The sequence below is a fragment of the Merops nubicus genome, unplaced genomic scaffold (genome assembly GCF_000691845.1).
Source record: "Merops nubicus isolate BGI_N331 unplaced genomic scaffold, ASM69184v1 scaffold12270, whole genome shotgun sequence".
NCBI classification, from domain to species: Eukaryota; Metazoa; Chordata; class Aves; order Coraciiformes; family Meropidae; genus Merops; species Merops nubicus.
The window spans coordinates 9,548-31,120 of record NW_008583625.1 but is presented as its reverse complement, the minus strand read 5'-3'; the positions used below and the strand labels follow the sequence as shown (position 1 = coordinate 31,120).

Sequence of the window (21,573 nt, the reverse complement as noted above, 5' to 3'; positions counted from 1 at the left end):
CCATAATTACTGGGTTGTGCTGGATTTGGAGCACTGGACAGTACATGGTCTCTACTTTATTGGTTGTAAAACAATTAAACTGTTTTAAGAACTTCCAGATTTACACTGCATCAGTTAATTTACAATCAGCGAAGAATATGTAGTTGTTTGTTAATTGTTAGTAGGAGGATGTTATAACATGATTAGATACAGTTTGAGGTTGTAGGGAGATCTTTAAGAAAAGATTATTCATATGCAACACTAATTAACCACAACAATTAAAGAAGGAAACTATCTATATTTTGTCTTAAGGCCTGTAAAGTCTCACAGTTTAGAGAAGTCTAGACACATTCAACCTCTTTCTAGAAGTATTTATTGCAGCCCTTGAAGTGTTTTTCTTAGTCTTCTCCTTGCAGCCAGGATTAATGTTTTGTATCCCACTAAAGACCAGATCTCTGCTGAGAATTGGTTTGCACACTGAATTTCAATCTCTTTTGTGAATATGCTTGTAATTCATTACTTTATTTGCACATTTTAAGCTATAGCACCTTAACCTTCCATCTATTAAGTCTCAGGTTTGGAGTTCACACTCTTTTTCTTAAACCCTGCAATTGACTCTAATTTCCCTTGATATTATGTGCTGTTATTATCATCCTTTATTGATTGGCTGTCTGTTGTCCTGTATAAGGATATAAATCCTCTGTTATAAATGAAGTGTAGTCAGTCCAGCATTTATATTAATCAGCAAGAATGTTTAGACTTCAGGACAACCTGCAATGGCTTGTTTGTCTTTCTGTAGTTTCAAAAAATGCTCACTGGTGGGTAGACACAGAAGAAAACTGGATAATTCTTGTTTATTTTATATCAGTATTTAATAATAGCAGTAAATAACTATTTCATGATGCTGCCATCTTCTAATAAATGCATTGCTGGGTTTCTGTGCAAATCACCAAAGGCATATGATCTGTTCTAAAAATAGTTTGAAGCCTTTTTTCATTTAGGAAAAGGAGGCTGGTTGGTATTGGTATCATCTGAAGCTGGATTAATATCAAGTCTCCATGTGTAATGTGCTAGTGTCCAAAACTCTTTCTCCTTTATCTTCCCTGTAGCTGGGAAATGACAGGAGAAGCCAGTGGCTGTTTCTTGCTCTGGAATGTCCTTCCTAAACCAAGCCAGCAGGAGTAAGAAAAAGCTGTGTGTAAAAGTGCCTTGTAAATCATATTCCGATTTTAATACGAGCAGAGATAAATGTCAGAGAAGCACACTCCCATCTATCCCCCTTCCCTGCTACCACCACTGCTGCCTTTACTCTGACACGCACTAAATGATGTGAGCTAGCTGGCAAGAACCTGTCTGTCTGAAGATGAAAAATACCCAAAACACCTCATATTAATCAAGTGTGGTACGCAGTCGAAATCTGGCAGGAAATGAACGCGGGGAGCAGATCAATCCATTGGCAGGAGCAGATCAGCACATTGGCATCTTTGTCATAGGGACTATTGACTGGCCATATAAGCTGTGGATTTATACCAGAACCTAGTCTATTAATCCCTTATTAGTTCTCTGGCATTACTTTAGCCACTGATAACTAATCTCAAAGCCCTTCGAAAATCACCAACTTCTAGAATGTAGCCCAACTCATAAGATGCTGAAAGATCTAAACTTGTAGAGAAACTGGCACATGTCAGTTAGATAAAATGTCAGAAAGACTTACTGGCAAAGCACTGAACTAGGGTCAGACAGTTTGACTGTCTCTAAATCTTGAAAGTCTTTTCAGACTGATATTCAACCTAATCCTTTGATGCTCTGTATATATAGGTCTTTCTTCATCAGAGCTTCTCCAGCTGTTCCTTACTTTGATGTTCCCTTTCACAGGGATTTGTGCCAGCCTTCTGCACAGGGCAATTTTTACTTATTTAAACAGTGTCCAGCAGGACTTTTCATTGCCATATGAAAACCTGAAGTTTCCTGATACCTTTTCATACAAGAATAGCTTTGTGAGATGTATAAACATCTTTCTGGATGGTGTCTGTGCTCTGTACTGTTGGACATGTTTACCTGTTCCTGCAGGTTGATTTGAGAAAGCAGAAGCTTCCATCCTTTACTTCGGGTCTGTCCCTTTTATCTCACTAGCATGAATGCTTCTGAGCTTCTCTCTCTGAAAAACTCCCACTGTTCCTTGGATTTAGGCAATGGAAGATTTTTAAGTAGAGATGCTGCTTTCATTATGCTCTTTGCATTGCCATTAACCTGCTTTTGTTTCTACTTCAAGAGCTATGTCTTTTGATGCATATCCCAAAAGCCAGTCTTATGTCCTAAACTTCATAGGTTTTAACATGTAGTTCAATATTGTTTGGGTTTTTTTCCCCTTCTGTGCTGTGCATGGACACCTCAAAAGGCCAGCAAAGTCTGAGCAAAAGGTCCTTCCTGCATAAAAGAGTGGGAAAGTCACTGGACTAGTGAGCCTTGATGGTTAGATGAGAAGGACAAAAGCAAGATGAGTCTGTTCAGCCAGGTCCAAAGTAGTTCCTTCTTCAGGCAGCAGTAGGAGGGGAATCAGAGACATTTATAAGACTGAGACAGAAGATCTAGAGAAAACCTAGTTAACTGAAAGCTTCCTACTTTATGTAGGAAATAATCTTGAAAAAGGAATCTCTGAATAAGGAATGTCCTCTGCTATCATTCAGTTTTACCTCAGCAAAAGGAGATTTAACCCTTGTTTTTCCTTAGGCTTTCTTGGCAAAAACACCACGTTCACTTCATTTGGGGAAAGTACCAAAACAGCCTTGGAGCATCCATGGCCATTTTTGGCCCAGATGTGTTGGCTATATTTAGTATCTCTCAGTTTTATCACTTTTAGATGTCATTTGCCATCTGCTGCTTTTTGGGTTGTTTTTATTTTGTTTGGGGTTTTTTGCCTTTTTTTTATCATTTCACAAAGGCTATGAAATTATCAGTGGTCACAGTGAGGCCCCTGGCCCCCAGCTCTTAATGCAGTTAAACCTTGACCTTCTGAGAGGTATGGAAGAAAGGGGGAAGGCATTTCCCAGCTGTGAGAGGCAAAACTCATCAGTTATTGCCAAATCTCACGCTATTGAATTTCAAATCTCGACGCGGATAGAATTGCAGAGAGCACTTTTTCTGTGCCTCTGCTGCAGTTCACAGCACAGCCAAGGATGTCAGGGGGAGTGTAGGGGAATAGGCTTCCCAGGAGGATCCATGCCTCCACGGCACACCCTCCCCAGCACTCACACCAGGGAGGTGCAGCTCAGCACCCCGAGCCAGAGCATGAAAGGATCAAAGAAATCCTCACGTAGAGAGAAGAACCTGCAGTTCATGAGCCTGTCTTATTGAGACATGGAAGCTGCCACCTCAAAGGTCAGCAGCTCTGGAGGAGATGGAGACTTTTCTACAGGCCTCTGTTGAAGACATATTTAAGACCAGTAGTCTGGCTGTCAGAATCTCTGTGGGGTTTACATGCTATTTGCACATAGCTAGAGACAGAATAATTACATGTACACATGCTTAACCTTAATGCCTTCTCTTCTCTCAATTATCTCGTCAGCAAAACCCTTTTAATGGCTTTTATTCAGAGTGCTTCCATGACCTTTTCTACTTAGAATGCTGTGCATTAACTGGCAGTCCCGGGGGCTGAGCTCTGAACAGATTTCCAACCATATGAACTTTATCAGAAAGAAAGTAGCAGTTGTTTTGTCTGACCACTTTGATCTGCAATTGCATGATGACTTCCAGACAGGTCTCCACTGTGAGGTGGTTTAGGGACTACTTGCAAGCATGATGAAGTACAGGTTCAAAACTGAGCATGTAAATACCTGGGGATTACTCTTGAAACATCTATTTGACATTGGTAGCTTCTGTACCACTTGACAACAAGAAACTTATGGGAAGCGGATAGATATCTACCACTAAATTAGAAAATCATTTATGTGGACTTTCACTGTTTCAGTAATTTACTAATCATGATCTTGGACAAGTATCTGAGTTTTGAAGTGACCACAAGGTCAATTCTGATTTAGCTTCTGTCAAACTTCTTTTCTTTTTTAAATGCAAAACTGTTCAGATACCCAAGGAAGTCTTTAATATCAGGACATAAAAGAACTTTATACTGGCACTTTGAAGTAAATTTGTGATTATAATGCCAATATTTTACTGATTAAAAACATAAAAATGCATTATATTATGTCTTCTACAGTATAATTAAGCTTATGCATATCAGATGGACCAAGTTCTTTCCATCTTTCAAATGCATTCATTGAGATGCAGATGCTGATTTTCCAATAAAGATGTCCAAAGAGGAATTGTAATATAAATCATGAAGTCCAACATTCTGAAGGTTTTATGTTTTCTGGTCATAATTTTTACCATTTTTCTTGTAGTAGGTACTTTTTGTGCTATGATGGTTTATTCTTGTTTCAGGAAATTATCTCTGAATGAAAAAAATATTTTTCTTTTTAAAGTAAATAACCCTACCTACCAGTGCCCAGGTTCTGCATTTCTTCCAGTGTGGCTGTCAGTGGGCAGCACACAGGTTATGTATGGATTTTCTGTACAATAACAGTGCTAAAAAATCAACCTAAAAAAAAATCAGATGCACAGGGTTGCTATGCAGCAGTTCAACGTGGGGAAATGGAGGGAGTGGAGCCCTCAGCTCAGCTGACTTAGCCTTTCAGACAGAAGGAGATTAATCTATCAATGGTAGATCCATCTTAGATAGATCAATCTATTAATGATATTCAGGTGACTTCCTGATAACAAACCTGAAGGCTCCTAAAACAATTTTCTTCTGCAGTAACAGTTCTCTGGCAGTTACAATATCTGAATATGCAATTATACGGGAAAGAAAGAATTTCAATCTAAAAAAATCTTAAATATGTAGTTTCTCTGGTTAAAAAGAGGTGCAGAGCTGAATTTTGAAGCCATGGTGTAGTCATCAGGGAGTTTGTGAGACAGGGCATGAAAGTGGATGTTCTTGTCATTTCAAACCTGCCATCTTTGAGGTTTTCTCCTTTTTTCTGTGTTGTTACTTCTAGCTTGTGGATACCTTTCATTAGTGTATACTTCCTAGCTCTGTTGGCTGCAATTTTACTGTAGCTTGTACACCTATTAAGAATAAAGCCCTGTTATATCCTTTTCAAATGAACATAGCTTTCTGGGGAAAAAGGGGTAGTGTTACATTTTTGAACCTGATGTCTTGATTTCCTCTCCATACAAAGACTCATCTTCCAAAAGTAATTTGAAAGTTTAAAAGTTCGTGACCTGTTTTGAAAAGTGTGGAGCAAACCACCATTCCTCAGTGGGAATTGTAGCTACCTTTTAAAAGCACAGGTCATTGGGCTTTGATATAAATTTTCCCTTGGAAGCAGAAGGAATAAAGCTTTCCAGGATTCAAAACCACTTGTGGATAGTCCCTCTGTCACAGAATACAAATGCACGTAGATGACAGTGGTACTATTTTTTAAGCTTTATTAAACTTAGTTTATAGTATTCAAAGCTTATTAGTCCATTTTTTATGCTCAAATAACAGTTTTCCTCTTAAACTTACTATAAGCTTGGTAATTTCAGATAAACAGACCTGTCTATTGGCATTCTTTCTTCTGAGAACTACAGAAATGACTTTGTAGAGCAACAAGTTGAAGAAATTGCCTGGAAGGTACTTAGAGAGATGTATTAAATGGCAAAATATTTAGGTGTTGTTTTTTGTTGTTTGAAGGCAGCACGCCTTCATGTTCTGTGATTTCTTTTGTATTGAGAAAACATCTGTCTAATTAAATACTTGGCATAAAATGTTTATGCAACTTTTAGTAGATTAGAGGATGTATTGGCTCAGAATATGTATAATCAATTCAATATACATGAATGAATGTCATATCAAGATAAACTGAGAACATCTCCAATTCCCAAGAAAAATCTTTATTGCGTGTGATTTGACTGGTCCTAATTCTTTAAGCAGCAGTAAATAATAAACAGATGCTGTTGCCAGATTATAATTCACAATTAGAACTTTAATTGTGTGGACTCCATGTTTGCTTCTCTGATCTGGGGAACTGTGCAGTATTAAAAGACTCAAGAAATTTCTTTCTGAAACTGTTCATTCTCTGTGCAGTCATGGATAATTGAAAGAGATGTGTTCACCTATCATTACCTAGCTTCTGTCTCAAGTCTTTATGAGAAACTCATGTGTGGAATAATAAGCTGCAGAAATCATTTCATCCCCTCCCCCTGAAAGAATCTCCAATACAGAATGAGAAATTAACCCAATTACCCTTCTTTCCAAATCACTGCTGGCTACTGTTTCACAAGAAGTGCATCCTTCTCTCAAGGTTGTTATTATTTCGTGACTCACAAGTGGCAGTCGGTGGGTTCTGTGCTCATCTTTCTCTGTTTTCCCCCCTTACCCCTCCTCTGCTCTGCTTTGTTCCCTTTCTGCTGGCTGGGAGCAGTGCCTACAGCTCCACCACAGAACGTGCAAGTCGAAGCTGTGAATTCCACAACCATCCAGTTCCTCTGGAACCCTCCACCCCAGCAGTTTATCAATGGCATTAACCAAGGATACAAGGTAAATAGAAGCAAGATTTTTGTAACTTCGCCTAACCTTTGCCTTAACAGTCTTGGTATGTAACAATTAGAAGTTCAGTCTAATAATCTCTGAGTCTTCAAAGTGATGGGAGATTTTCAGGAGTATTTTGGATGAGTAAAATGAAGAGAGAAGTGAGCAGGTTTTGCCTCTAAAATTTGCAATTTATGTAAGTTCTGAAAAGGGAATATGTCACATGCTAGAAGTCCTAATATCTTTGTCATTTACTTGGAGAATTTCCAAAGCCAAAAAGCAGTTTGATGTCAAACAGTTTGGAAAGTCAACACAGGAGATATGTTGTGCCACTGAAAACCAACCTTGAGATTTCTGTCTACTCCAATGCAGAATTCCCGTTCATTTCATTAGGAACCAAGACATCACACTAAATACTTGTCTTAACTTTCCCATTGTGATGATTTGGGTGAGAGAAGAATGTAAAATTTGTTAATCATGCTTGATGACACAGTGTTAGCATGATAAGTCCCTGTTGATGGGACAACTGGTAATATCCATTACAGCACGCAGAGCAGAGAGTGCTTAACAGAGCACTTGTTGGTACTCTGACCAGTGGAGTGTATGCTAAGAAGGTAGCTGGAGTGCTTTATTTCTGTCTTTCAGGAAGGACTGCTTAATAGAAACTCTTTCAGTGGTTCAGCAATAGGGGCATAATAAATGAAGGGTTTAAAAATATTCATGGAAAGAATGAAGAGAAATCTTGTAGGAATCACAGAGCAGGGGGAGGGAAGTAGGTTTTATGGGCAGGGAGAAGGAAGGTTGATTTAGGTGTGAGAAGCTGTGAATTTGAGGGATTGTAGGTAGATTTAAGAAGTTTCAGAAGACTTGATCCTTCTCTCAGGATATCTCAAAGTGATGGAGAGAGTAAGACAGAATTAAGCATGGGAGTTTTAGTAGTTTTTGCCCAGATCTATTTATGTCTGGGAAAGGGTTTCAGAAGCCCAGTGCTGGAGTACTATATACATGTAGATGTGTACATCCATTTTTCTCAGGGATGGAATCTCAGGACTAGGTGACTGACAGGGCTGCAGGAGTATATCCTGACACCTCAGTACAGAAGTAGTACTTGGCTTCTGTTCAGACTCTGGAGAATAAAAGCACTTTTTGGGCTCAGTGGACTGCAACGCACTGTAATTTTCTGGTGCAAGTCCAAGCATGGTGAGCTCAGCCAGATTTGCAGAAGTCCTGTTTCAGATTTTTACTCTTTGTTTTATTCAAAGTTTCAGTCTAAAGTTCCTTAGTCTTACCACATAGATACCTCCAATTTCTTTCAGATTCTTTAGCAGTGGTACAGAATAACTGAAATTGCAAAATTAATCTGTCCGTGGTCAGTTGAAATGATGAAAAAAACTTGATAAAAATTTCTCTTCGTTTGGATTTTTTTTTTTATTGCAGTAGGTGACAACAGTTTTACTCTTCCTGTTCCTCATAGGCATTGTGAATTGTAGTACAAAGACTATGCGAGAGCATTTCTGTCTGTTACTTCTATAGCATAGGTTTTTTTGGTATGATTTATAAATTAATTGTAGTCAAAGGCAGGCCTTTGATTTTCTTGAGGATTAAACCCATTTTTTCCTTTAGCTAACAGAATTGTTCACCTTTGTTTTCTGCACGTTTCCTGAAGAACATGAAATGAAATATACTCAAAAAAGAGTTAAATCCCCCAAAGTTTTAAATACCAATTGTAATCCACAGAGGTGATTTAGAAAAGAAAATAAAACTTACTATCCCATCAACCACTGTCTTTTGTTATCTTTGCTTTGAAATTTATTTGCATTTCAAGAAGTTGTAAAGTGCACCTTTTCAAATATGAAATACTCCTAGCAGAATTACTCCTTATGGTCCTCTAACTGTACTTGCTGATTATTGGAAACTATAGACATTGGCTAAATGTGTCAAATACAGCTCATTAATTTTGGGCATCTATTCATGTTTATGAGCCTGAAATCAATACAAGTAGAACACTTCCCACAGATATTGAGTAAGGCCTAGAATTTTAACATGCTTATATAAGCCCCATGATAAGGATTTTTGGACAAAATAAAAATTCATAAGCATTTTAAAGCTTTAGGCTCTTGAGCTTTTAAGATTATTTCAGAAATTGTTTTAAAATTTCAAAGTCGTTTGCTAGAAATTAATTTTTGAAGTCCTCGTTTAGGTACCTACACAAAAGGTACTCTAAAAAAATATTGATCACCCAGAAGATACACTGAGACAAATGAAACCTGGAAGGATGGGAACATCCACCAAGCATGCTATTTTAAATGCATGAAAATGTCTTTGGGAGTCTAACTTTTAGGACCCAGGTATTGAAAATTGTAATAATCATCTTTACAGCCATTTTCTACTCTTTCTGTAGCTCCAGAACCACTGGAATCATTCACAGTGTGGATACCCCTGAAACAATGAACACTAGAATACTCTTAGCCTGTCAGGCTAGGCTGATCAATGGGATGCTGGAGGTGACGTGGGAAGGAAAGGAGGATGTGTGGTCATCCCTCCCTCTCCCTTATCTCATTGAGATCTTTAAAGGAACACTAAAATAAGATAAAGCATTTATCTCAGAGTGGCGTTGAAAGTATTTTTCTTCCTTCAGCTTCCTTTCAGCAGCAGAGACTGTCCAGGCTGGTCAGAGCAGCCCAGAGAGAGATAAAAGACACATGTAATACAAGTAATAATTTGCAATAATTTGGCATTGTTCAGCAGCAGGCAGTGAGAACTGCAGCACCTCCACGGGATCAGTATGTCCCCCATCAGTGGCCAGTGTTACACCACCCCTCCAGTCATCCTGGTAACAGTGCTGCATCCATCTGCTCAGCCTCAGAGCTGACAGGCGTTTAGCAGCATTGCTTGGGTTTTTTTACAATCAGATTAAGATGGTTTTGGCAGCCAAGCTGACTTTGATTCCAAATAGACACAACTTCTAATGAGAGCTCATCCATGTTTAATTTTTCTAGCTTCTGGCATGGCCAGTGGATGCTCCAGAGACTGTGACTGTGGTCACCATTGCTCCCGATTTCCACGGTGTTCATAGCGGCTGCATCACCAACCTGAAGAAATACACTGCTTACTACACATCAGTCCTGTGCTTCACCACGCCTGGTGATGGGCCACGGAGCACACCCCAGCTCCTGCACACCCTGGAAGACAGTGAGTAGGCAGAACGGGGAGAGAATTTTGTTCAGTTGACTATAAAAGCCAGAATTTTCAAATCTGAGCATTTAAAATTTGCCATATTCACAATCAGTTTGCAATCTCTTTGTCTGTCAAATTGCTTTGCATCAGGCAATAATTTCAGCTCATGTGTTTTCTTTTAGCCTGTGGGACAAGAATGACTTTTGGTATTTTTTTCATTAGGGACCAAACCTGGATGAATTGTTTTACGTTGGTCAGAAGCTGAATGCTTCATAGTCTGATTCAGCTAACGTGCAACACATTGTTTGTCTTTGAACCCTTATGCTCTTAAATCCATGTTCAGACATCCAATAAATATGAATTGATCTTCTTGGGAATTGAGCACTGGAACTTCCTGTGGAGGTCAATGATTGATTTATGATGATTTCCTTCAGTTATTCAAAATATTGAAAATGTATGTATCTGTATTACAAGTGTTTGTATAAAAGAACCAGAATCATAACAGTGCAGTAACTTTTATTCTGCAAAACTGGAGTCAGAGTGAAATAAAATGAGCTGGGCAGTTTAGTATATAAATTATTCCCTGCATCAGAAAATGTTTTGGCCTCTGTGGCTCCTTGGAAGTGTTTGCTCTAGACATATTTGGGAGTTACAAGTCTAGTGTGTGTCTGATGCAGATAATAACTAGATGCTAAATTGCAGTGGCCCTCACAGATAAATGTGTGCCCACAGTGATCTTGATTGTGGCCAGTGCTTTAGTATATTCCTGGCATGGAGCATCATAACCACTACTGCACACTTACAGATCCAAATCAGAACAAAAAAAATGTCTAATAAATCCATTAAGGTATCATGTATAGAAATACTAATTTTGGATCTTCTAGGTTAGTCAGTGCTCCCATAAAGAAAAATATGATTGTTATTAATATTCACAGAAGTGAAGCTCACAGTGCTAATCCAGTTTTTCATGAGATACCCTTGGAAGAACATGAAGTAAATTAAATAACTTCCCATGTCTTTTCCCTTTGTGGTTAGTCTCCTTCATATGCTAAACCTGTGCCCCAGGAGCAGATTGTAGACTTAAAAGTTTGCTTGTTAGAAGATCACAGATACAGCAATTTAACAACCAAAAATGTATGTGAACCAGTAATATGAACCCATACATGTTTATCTGAGGTTAAAGCAAAAGGCATGGAGGAAAGAAAAACATGCATTAGGTTCCTGTTTTCCTAAGGAAATGAAGCTTTTGACAATGTTCACTTGTAAATGTATTCAACTATCTGTCTTAAATCCATCTGTCTTTCTCACTCCAATGACATTTGAACCCTGTGGCTAGTTTCAGTGAGTACAGAAGAGTAAGAAACCAAAGATATGAGACTCATAAGATTTCATGAAAATTAGTTAGCTGGAGAGAAGAAAGAGATTATTAATATTTTTGTCACAGAAATGAGCCTTAAAACTCACAAAGTGGGAGAAGGGGCAGAGGATTGAGACATGGAGAGAATCTCAGGGAGATATTTGGATCATGTGCCATTTTAAACACCAAAAAAATTCCATCATGAAACATAAACCAAGAGAAAGCCCAGACTCTGGTTTGTAAAACATTTAAGACATCTCTTGGTGTATGCAGCTATATGTTGCAAGGAGGCTCTGCAATAGAGATGAACAGGATTATTTTTTTAATCCTTCAGAATAGTTTTCCTTGGTTTTCATGGTGACTGAGAAATTAAGTGTGGGATGATATAATGCATCTTTGCAAAGGACTCATTGACTCTTAAGTTGCTTCAGGTTTTATGTGGTGGGGAAGAAAAAAATTTGTAAGGACTGTCATTGATGTTTTCAGGTGATAATTTTCTATCTGTATAGCAAAGTTGGGGAACCCTTTAGAAAAATAATAATGAAAATAGACCTGTTTGCTGATAAACTGTAGGTCAAATAAGATCTGACATTTAGCCAGAAGCATTGTGTCCTGGCTTGGACAGCCTGCACCTGTTTTTCATTATGACATTAAAATTAGACTGCAATTGTAGGAGCTAATTGAAGTAAAGCTTTGGGAGAATACAGATTGCATGTCTGCAGATCCACGGTCCCAAATAGTGTGTAATTCTTGTGCTCTTGTTGGTCATTCCTGAGATCACTACCAGATCAGCAGTTCTTCCTGTAATGCTTTGACTAGTAGATGCCACAGAATGGATTTGGAAATTTTCCTCACTAGGACTGCAGAACTGCAAATGTGGTTGTAGGCGACCTGCTGGCAGGCTTTGTTGGTTTCTTTTTTTTTTTTATCATAGCTGGAGGGGAATGAGAAAGTGGACTAAAGTGAAGAGGAAACAAAATATGAAATTGCAGACGAGAAATTGCCAACTGATGTCACTAGAGCTGGAGGATATTCGGGCAGGGATCCAATGACAGAAGCACAGTGAATATAAAGCGAACAAAAACTCCTTTTTCCAGTACATCGATTGAAGACAGAACAGCAGTTGGATCAAAAATCAGTCAGGATGTCTTCCTTGAAGATCAAAATTGAGAGAGGATGGCATATTCTTGACAGTCATTCCATTTTATGCTCTTTCATTGCACACTTGGGAGCTGAAATTTTTAAGAGCTCTTGAGCTACATCATAAAAATCCTTTAAAAGTTTCACACACTTGTATTCATTTTACAAAAGACAAGTTGCCATTACGTTGGACGTTTTTAGAGTTGTTTTGAGAGTAACTATCCAAGCAGTGACTCGGTGACTCTGTCCTTGCTTTGACCTTGCATAGACAAAAGGCTCTTCCCAGGCGAGGGGGGTGCTGGGGGTGATGCTACAGACTTAAGGCCAGATAAGCCACACACAGCAGCACAGGTACACACCACACGCTGTCACTGAGGAGAAACAGCAAATGCAGTCGCCTCCAGGATTGCCAGCTTGATTGTTCTAATTAGATTAGATCAAGAAGGGAGGCAGAGAACAAGTTGCATGTAAGTCTCCTGCTGCCTCTCTCTGTAGTTCTCTGCGCCGTTAGGATGGTGACTGGATAAAATAATTTATGTGATGATAGGCAGAGTGCTTCTTAACACCTTGTGTTCTCCCCTCTCCCCTGCTGCTCTCACTGATGTTTCCAGCAGGTTTCCCTTGGCCTCGTCTCAGTGTTTTATTTCTTCAGCCCTAACCTTGCCACATGAATCAGATCAAAAGTAAGTGGGGTTCTCCTGTTAACAGATTTCCTTTTCTGATTGCCAGAGCCAGGAGCGGTGGGACACCTGAGTTTCACTGAGATTCTGGACACGTCTCTCAAGGTCAGCTGGCAAGAACCTGTAGAGAAAAATGGCATCATTACAGGCAAGTATCAGCTGCTATCTCCTTTTGCCTTTTGTAAGTGTTTGTGTGGGGTGGAATGTATCATTGCAGTGGAAAAATGTTTACGTAATAGAGAATTGGGGGAGAACTGGCCACTCCGAGAGCTGCTCTCCTGGTCTTTCTTTGGGTAACTGAAATGTCAGCTAGGGCACATTATAGAAAGTACAGCTCCAATTACTGGCAGCTCATGATTGTGGTCACTGAAAAGGCAGCCTGTGTTAGAAATCAGCTCCCCATGGAGTTCCTGGTCTTGTTAAATCTTCTGTGACCTTCAACTGTGCTACTAAAATTATGAAACTTTGTGAGAAAGTGTTTGGGCTTTGCCCCAAAGGTGGGGGGTTCTTACATGGAGTTTACAGCTGCAGAGTCTAGATTGACATTGCTAAGATCTGCAATCAAGATCAAGCCTGAAATCAGCAGTATCCTTCATCTGTGATCAAGTGGTCTGACTGGACTGCATGACAGAATTTGCATGTCATTACTTAATTTTGTACAAACCATCAGAAGGGTTCAGAACTCTCCTTTCCCTTTGATGAGCTTGCCATTTGACAGCTATTTATCTATTTACTGTATGCCAGTGTAGATACAACATCAGCAACTTCATTATTTTTTCATAAAGGGAGCTATAAATAGTTGAGGGAAAACTCTAGTTCTTATCAGCAGAGGCAATATTGTTTTCAGATGGGAAACTATTATAGCTGCATGGGGTGGACATTCCATTTAACAAAGGCTTTCAAGGTTTTGAAGTGCAAGAAAGCTCCTAAAGTTTAGATTACTAGAGTTAAAAATCATACTTGGGCAGGGGGAAGATAATTTCACATGGATCAAAATATTTTGTTTTGGGAGCATTGACATTGAAATGTTTATTTTATTTTTTTTTAAGAAACTGTTTTATAATCTGTAAAAAGGAAATACATTTTAGGAGTTAAAAAAAAAAAATCAGATTTTCTGGCCCCTGACCATTGAAATGTTCTATCAGTCTAATTTCCCGAAGCATTTTAATTTTGACAGGTTTTGTTATTTTGATAGGACTGGCACTTGTCAAGTCTTTTCTCTCTATATCTGTAACATTTGTCCATGTGTCTTCCACACTGTTTATAGTATATGTGGAATCCTTATGCAGATCATCTGCCTTTATACCATAGTAACCTTCCTGAAATATGCATTGATTTAAGGGGTTCAAGAACAGAAATTACTGACTTCTGAGAGCAGAGCAGCAGTGATTCAGTAAAGATGGCCAAAGCCACCAAGCTTCAGCGCTTAAACTTAGGTACCTAAATCCAAGTCTAAGTAAGATGATGTAATACTCCTCATTAAGCACAAGTTAGCAGCACTATGCTTAGTGTTGCAGAACTGATTTGCTAGAAACAAGCTGCTGCCTCTCAGAATGGGTTGAAACCTGGTGGAGCACAATGATGGAGTGTGTTATATTTGGGGCAAATTGTTTCAGAAAGAATTAACTCAAGAAGCTCTATTGTTCATGAAGAAACACCAGTGTAAAAATGCCCAGCAAAGTTCATAAGGAAAAAGAAATGTCCTTAATGGTGCAAATTGCATTTGGGATAGAAGAAAAGAGCAGCAAAATTGTTCATGCCACGAGTACCTCAGGGGATTATAGAGGGCTACTTGGAGATCTGAGTGCTTAGGGAGGCAATTATTCATCATTTCTGCTCGTTGATATCTTTACTGGACCTCCTGGTTCTGTGCAGTGGAGCTGGGAGGAGGAGAGCAGGGAGGGTGGTGCCCAGCAGCCAGCCTGCTCTGGGAAATTGCCCATTACTCTTGCTGTAAATTTCTGTGTCTTCCTCGTTCTCTCAGTAAACATTGATTTATGAGGACCTGGATGTAGACGGACAGTTTGTGATTGGGTGTACTGCTCTCTTGTAGAGAATTTACTCCAGATCAACAGAAAATTATTTCTGAAACTCCTCTGGTCATTAGTTTCTGTTAGGCAGCATTTTGTGGGGAGGGTGTAGTGCCACAGCATACGGGAAGGCTCCGGGGCACCTTTCCTCTTCCCACATACACTGGAAGCAGAGGAGACACTCAGCCCAGGCTGGCTGGACTCCCCCATGCACTTTTCTGGCAGTGATCATGTCTGTCAAATGGAGAGTGCATTTTTACCAACCACATGTCCTAAAGTTCTGCCCATCTGTCAGTCACTGTGGCTTAAGTGCTACTTGGGGGTACAGTGGATGTTGTTCCTTTCCTTCAGCTTTTTTTCCATCTATTTTTGTGATGCATGATTACATTGGGCTTTGTGTCTGCTCAGTATCTATGTATGCATTTTCTGTTTGCATTTTTTTGTGTGACTAGAATTTAAATATACTTTCAGGAGTGAAATATCCAACAGTAAATGCTGTCTCTTTGCCTTTTTTTTCAATTTGCATGTAAACTCAGGATATATTTCCCAGTGAACGTTTTTTTCAGTAAATAAATACATAGAGACTATGTTCCTAACGGGTGGGAAAGCTGGGTCTCATCCCTATCGTCACAAGGGAGAAAACACAAAGTGTTCAAAGACTAATCACCAACATTTGATGCTTATCCAAAGCTTATCTAGATGGGAGATAAGATGTCTCAGTTGCTTAAGGTTGTCTGGTGCATGGTGGGTGAAACTTTCTATTGTTCATAAGTAACAAATGGATAGAGGGAGCATTAAAAGCCCCCTATTCATCTTCTGGTTATTTATTGCTTTGAGCAACCTGTTTTGTTTCATTCTGAAGTGTGATGTTCCTCGAGTCCCTCTGCCAGCCCATGTGTAGGGTTCAACACAGGCATAGCAGGGTTGTCCACAGCTCCCAGGCAGACAGATGAGCCATGGCATGGCCCTTGCCCAGCCTCTGCTCCATCCGTGGCTGCACAGGGGTGTTCTGCTGGCTGGGGACATGGCTGCTGGTTTTGTCTCCTCTGTTCAGAACTGGTGAGAGGCACAATTGCATCTTCCTTGGACTCCTCCTCATTCTTCCATCTTGCCCTGTGTGGAACAAACAGCTCCCATGACTTTTGCAAGAAAGGGGTGTTTGTAATGGCTCTTCTATTTGCAACTCCTACGTGCCTCTTCTTGCCATTCAGACTTACTTTGAAGTGGTTCCAGATGAACATTCAGGAGTCTTTCCCCTTCCCCTCTGTAGTGCATAGTCAGATGAGTGGTTATGGTGTAGCTGAAATGGTTGAAGTAACACCTTTTTTCATCGCTGCCCCCTCACCTGAACCATAGTTAGTAACTATGTGAGCACTCTGAGCCTGTTTTCATGCAAAAATAGGTTAATGGGAACCTGTCAGTGATGGCAGCCAGCACCAGAGGAAGGATAACATCTCACACCTCTCAAACTCTTGCAGAAATATTTGTCTCACCATGCTTTTAGTTGATGAGGTTATGTTTTTCTGTTGATCAATACCATAAGGTATTTTGCTATGTCAATTTGTGTATGTTAATCAACTTACTGTGTTTGGGGTTTTTTTTCACAAAAAAATAAAACCTTCAAGGCTGCCAACTGGTCTGAATTCTTCATTTTAGATGATGGGAACAGGAACCCAGTAGGGAGTTTCTCTAGCCAGCTTGCCTCATGCATGGCTCACTCAGTGGGGTTCCTTTCTGTTAGTCCTTTTCACTCACTTCCATTTCACAGGCATTCAAGTGCTATGCACGGTTTTTGGGGTTTTTTTGCCCAAGTCAAATCACAAAGAAAGCTGCAATCAAGCAAACGTTTCAGACATGCTCTCTGGAGACTGGCACAGTGAGGTTCAAATGGGTTCAAACAAGAATAAAGTGGGACTGGGCAGGAGGAGGACAAGCAGATTTGGAGGTAAAATTGAGCAAATCAGATAGTAGAAAGTTTCAAAAGTTCTTGGAAGGCAAATGGTTATAAAAGTGATAAAAAGGAAAGGCTGGTTATTATAGAAGAGTAATATGGAGGTCAGAGTGAGTGCAGTTTTGGACAATGCATTGGCTACACTATGGTTTTGAAAGAAAGAATGATTCACCCTGCTAAAGGATTTGTGCGAGGAACAAGCAGTGGGGAGTAAAGGCTTTTCAGTTCCTAGAAGATTCCCCCAATGATCCTGCCTGATTTTTACTGTCAGATTTATAAGTATTTCTAGAGATACAGCAGTGAAGGTTACTTCAGCCTGGAAAGGGAGTAGCCCTGCTAAGCACATATAGATTTTTAATTAGGTGTTCTAGCTGGTGAGAGGATATTATATTTTCCAGTGTTTCTTTCTGTTTGCTTTGTAGAGTTCACAGGATGAAAGTCCACCCTCCTGTGAGATTATCCCCAGGTTTCCTAGCTACTTCATATCAAGTATTGTATCATCATAGAAAAAAGAAACAGTCTGTTGAGACTCCACATCCTCTCCCATCTGTAATCTGATGGGCAGATGACACCTGATGTCATATTACCGTTGATCACAAGCAAATCTTGCAGGCGTGGGAATTTACCAGTCTCTGGGTTATTGTACCATTGTGCTTTAGAATTAAAACTAACCCCACTATTTCTGTGGCCCCCTGACTTGTGTGTGACTGTTTTTCAGGGTACCAGATCTCCTGGGAGGTGTATGGCAGGAACGAATCTCGTCTGGCCCGCACGCTGCCCAGCACAACGCTGGAGTACAAGATCACGGGGCTGTCCTCCCTCACCACCTACACCATCGAGGTGGCAGCTGTGACCTCCAAAGGCAGCGGGTGGGTCACCTCCTCCACCATCTCTTCTGGTGTGCCCCCAGGTCGGTGAAACTGCAGACAAATTAAAATGGGCTCATTCTTCATTTTTTGGTGTTCCAAAGTTCACAAATTACTTCATTAACAATAAAGATGGTTTTATTCAGAAAAGCATTGGTTTTCTTCACCACCTAATTTAAATTTAACTTTTAGAACAGATTAAAACGTTAACTGTGAACACACTTGCAATTTGAAATCACCAGGAATTTGACATGGTTTAACACAATCACAAAAATAGTTGTAGGGACAGCAGAAGGAATGGACAAAATGATCAAGTGGATACAATACAGAATCCATGACATTTTCAAAGTAACATAAGAATGAAGCCTGAATCAAGTGAAAAAATGTTCCTTTGAGGAAAAAACAGTTTGGATGATGTTAAAAGGGAAAGGTTTTTCTGTTTGTAAGTAGTATAGCTTATGTCATCTATGACAGGATGCTTGTAAAATAAAACTAAGATCTTATTTACAAGCTCTGGGAGTTGTGGCCTGAGAAAAGTTTGGGAGGAGGTAATCCTGGACTGTGTTGTTTGAGTACGTCTACATTTAGCCTCCTTGAGTTTGGGGTTTAAAATTCTACACTCTTCCTCATCAAGTAAAGAAAGCCAACTAAAAAGCCAGTTCATACCTCAAACAAGCAGTTTCAGTCAATTTATAAGCTATAGAAATAGAATCCTGAAAGAGGAGCAGTTAGTGTACATCACTGATGGTAATCTAGTTTTTACCTTTTCCATTATTTTTGAACTTTTCTGTATGTCTTGCAGTATGTTTGCCTTTCTGTTCCCTAATTCTAGGTAATTGTGACAAGTAGTAGACTAGATCAATGCCATGCTCCTGTTGTTAGGCAGATAACAGCATCTCGTCCTGCTTGGTGAGGGTTAGTTTATCGATCATGGTTCCCACAAATGTGAAGTAAGAATCAAGAAATACTGTATATTCATGCATAATTGAAATATATGCCAAAAAGCTGCCCATTTTTTGCCTGTTGCATTTGCACATAGAACAGCATTATGAATGATTACTGATTATAATAGTAATTTCCATTACTTATAAATGCAGGTACTATTGGGAATTTATTCTAAACAATCTATATTTAATCTCTTTCCTGTGCTTGCTTTTGTTGGTAATTCAGATAATATTAAAAATGTAAATGTCACTGTAAGCTTGACTGATGTGAGGCAAAGCTCTGATTAGGGTTACAGATTTTTCCTCATAGAAGGTCACCCTCTTTATTTGCAACACAAATTTTAAAAAATTCATCTCCTTTATTCAAGCATCAGAAATGCCCTCTAAAATCCATTTATTGTAGGTCAATATAGAAATCACAAAATCTTCCCCATACGCTATCCAAAAATTGGAGTCTTTTCCTTGCTAATATATTAAAGTTGTGTGTACTCTAAGAAGTAAGTAGAAATTATTGTTACTTAATTCTGGAGAAACAGAATTACAGTGGATTTAGGTGACTTGGCAAGTGACTGGCAGACCTGAAGCTGGGAAGTGCCTTCCCCCCTGAGCCACCACACTTTGTCAGTCGTGCATCTTTAAAATAGCAGCTGTAATTTTGTAGATGGGCTCTTTCTGTTCTCGTTTGATCTGTGACAATGTGGTGCACGCTCAGAGCAGCACAAGCAGTAGTGCTGTCAAAAAGGAAAAAAAAAAAACCACAGCTATTTGCTCTACTATAATTTCTACCAAGGTATTTTACATGCTGGAACAATGAAAGTCAACCTGTGTTACTGGTCCCTAGACAAAGAGCATTTCCACCTCTCGTTTATATTTCTGTTTCTTCAGAACTTCCAGGTGCTCCATCCAACCTGGTGATTTCCAACATCAGCCCTCGCTCCGCCACGCTGCAGTTCCGCCCAGGGTACGATGGCAAAACCTCCATCTCAAAGTGGATAGTCGAAGGCCAGGTATGTCCCTGACAAAAAGCACTTAACCAAGTTTCTGAGGGGTTAAAAAGGGTCTAAACAGTGAATTGGTGTTTGGATTACTGGTTTTGTTTAACTTGGGATCAAAGCCCTTCATCAATTTGCCTGGTTGTAGTTGTTCCATGGGGTCCTGGAAAGGTTGGAGTTCAAGGGAGCTCAAGAGGCTTAGCTGAGAAATGCCTGTGTGGCAGCCAGTGAGAAAAGGGTCATATGAATGCTGTCACTTCTGTTCAAAGAACAGAAGAAAAATATGGTGTGTGTGTATATATATATATATATGTGAGAATGCTTATCCTTTAAATAATCCACACGGATTTTTGTAAAACAACTTTGCTTATGTTCAGAAGAACACCAGATGCATCATAAGCAACACATACAGCAGAGCTTAAGTCCATCTGTTTATTTAAAAAAAAAAAAAAGGACTTGAAATATGTGTGGTGAGGTTTTGTTAGGTGAATTTTCAAACCAGATGCAAACCTGGAATTACTATCCATAGAGTCAGAAGTATAGGAAGAATTGCACTGAACAGTGAAGATACCATTATTCATGAGACTGAGTATATTTTTCTATCTTGTAATGGGTGTATTTTTCTATCTTGTGATAAAATATACTGAGGTTTTCTATCCAGGCCTCCAGATATGGATAGGATGAATTCTCTTCTTCATCAGCTTTCAACAATATCCCTCTCTCTGCTGTCATTATGCCTTGGAGGAGTTATATATTCCTCATTTGTTCTCCTGACAGATGAGCTTTGCCTCTTCCTTTCCACCCACAGATCTTTATAAATAATATAATCTGTTTTTAAGACCAAATGTTGGACTTCTTAAATCACCATCACCGCTCAGACGTGTTGATACAATCACTTCACTTGATAATGAGGATGTTGTGAACAAGTTGGTACATTCTGTGCAATTTACATACACATTATTGCATATTACAGAATTAAACACTGAAATCCTATAATAGGGTGTTTTGGCAAATTGTGAGAAGCATTTTTATGCTGGAGCATCACGTTGGTATTTCTAGGAATCTGTTAATTCTCTGAGTTGCAGAAGGCCACCGAAGTGAAATAAATTTGAATGTTTTAAAGCTGCAATAATAATTGTGATGGAGTTCATCTGCATCCTTGAAGGACCCAGGGTACAAATAGGGCTCTTGGTATGCAACGAGGGAAGGGAGGATTTTTCTTGTTCACAAACCCTTATCAGCATCTCATGTGTTAGTAGAAAAGTCAAGAGGTTAGTGGTTCTGCTAGATCCAGGAATGTTTGCTCTGCTTGGGGAAGGAGCACAGCCAAAATCTTTGCAGAGTCTGGGCAGTTCTTTTCACATCTACCCTGCAAGTTTCCTCTGCATCACACCTCACTGTTTAACTTTGGCACAAGAAATGTTGTTTCAAGTGGATTTAATATAGATAGCTATATAAATAAGTCATGCTCACATGATTAACAAAAATCTTTTCAGGATGCAGAGAAATTGGTGGCTCCTTAAGGATATAGCAAATCCTGTTTCCAGGCTGACAGCTGAATATAATCCTTTGTTCACAGCCCCTTTCTGCAAACACTCCACTCAAACTCTCTTTCTCCCTTAAAGTGCAATTTCACACACTTTTAGCCAGTCTAAACCAGAGCTCTTGTTGTCCTGCTCCTGTTCCATCTCCTCATCCTCATAATTCTTACCAAGACTTTCTTCCTCCTGCTTTCTCCATGCACTGATTCTGGCGTGATCGCACCCAGAGTTGCTACAAGACTTGATCCAGCCAAGAACAAATGAGTTTCAGGGAGGTCAACTCTGCACAGCCTGTGGGTGTGATCAGAAGAGCAACACTGCAAGGGAAGGGGTTGAGAAGAGGGTAGT

The 21,573-nt window shown here is 39.5% G+C and overlaps 1 protein-coding gene across 1 annotated transcript in view; it reads left to right on the top strand.

The window, feature by feature from the left end:
- Nucleotides 1-21,573, top strand: part of LOC103774139 (protein sidekick-1-like) — a gene marked incomplete at both ends in the record, with an annotated part of 264,514 nt that overhangs the window by 233,400 nt on the left and 9,541 nt on the right. The window contains 5 exons of the mRNA XM_008941529.1: nucleotides 6,441-6,556; nucleotides 9,547-9,739; nucleotides 12,951-13,049; nucleotides 17,601-17,792; nucleotides 19,578-19,699. Coding sequence (XP_008939777.1) covers nucleotides 6,441-6,556; nucleotides 9,547-9,739; nucleotides 12,951-13,049; nucleotides 17,601-17,792; nucleotides 19,578-19,699 — 722 coding nt within the window. The remainder of the gene's footprint in view (nucleotides 1-6,440; nucleotides 6,557-9,546; nucleotides 9,740-12,950; nucleotides 13,050-17,600; nucleotides 17,793-19,577; nucleotides 19,700-21,573) is intronic.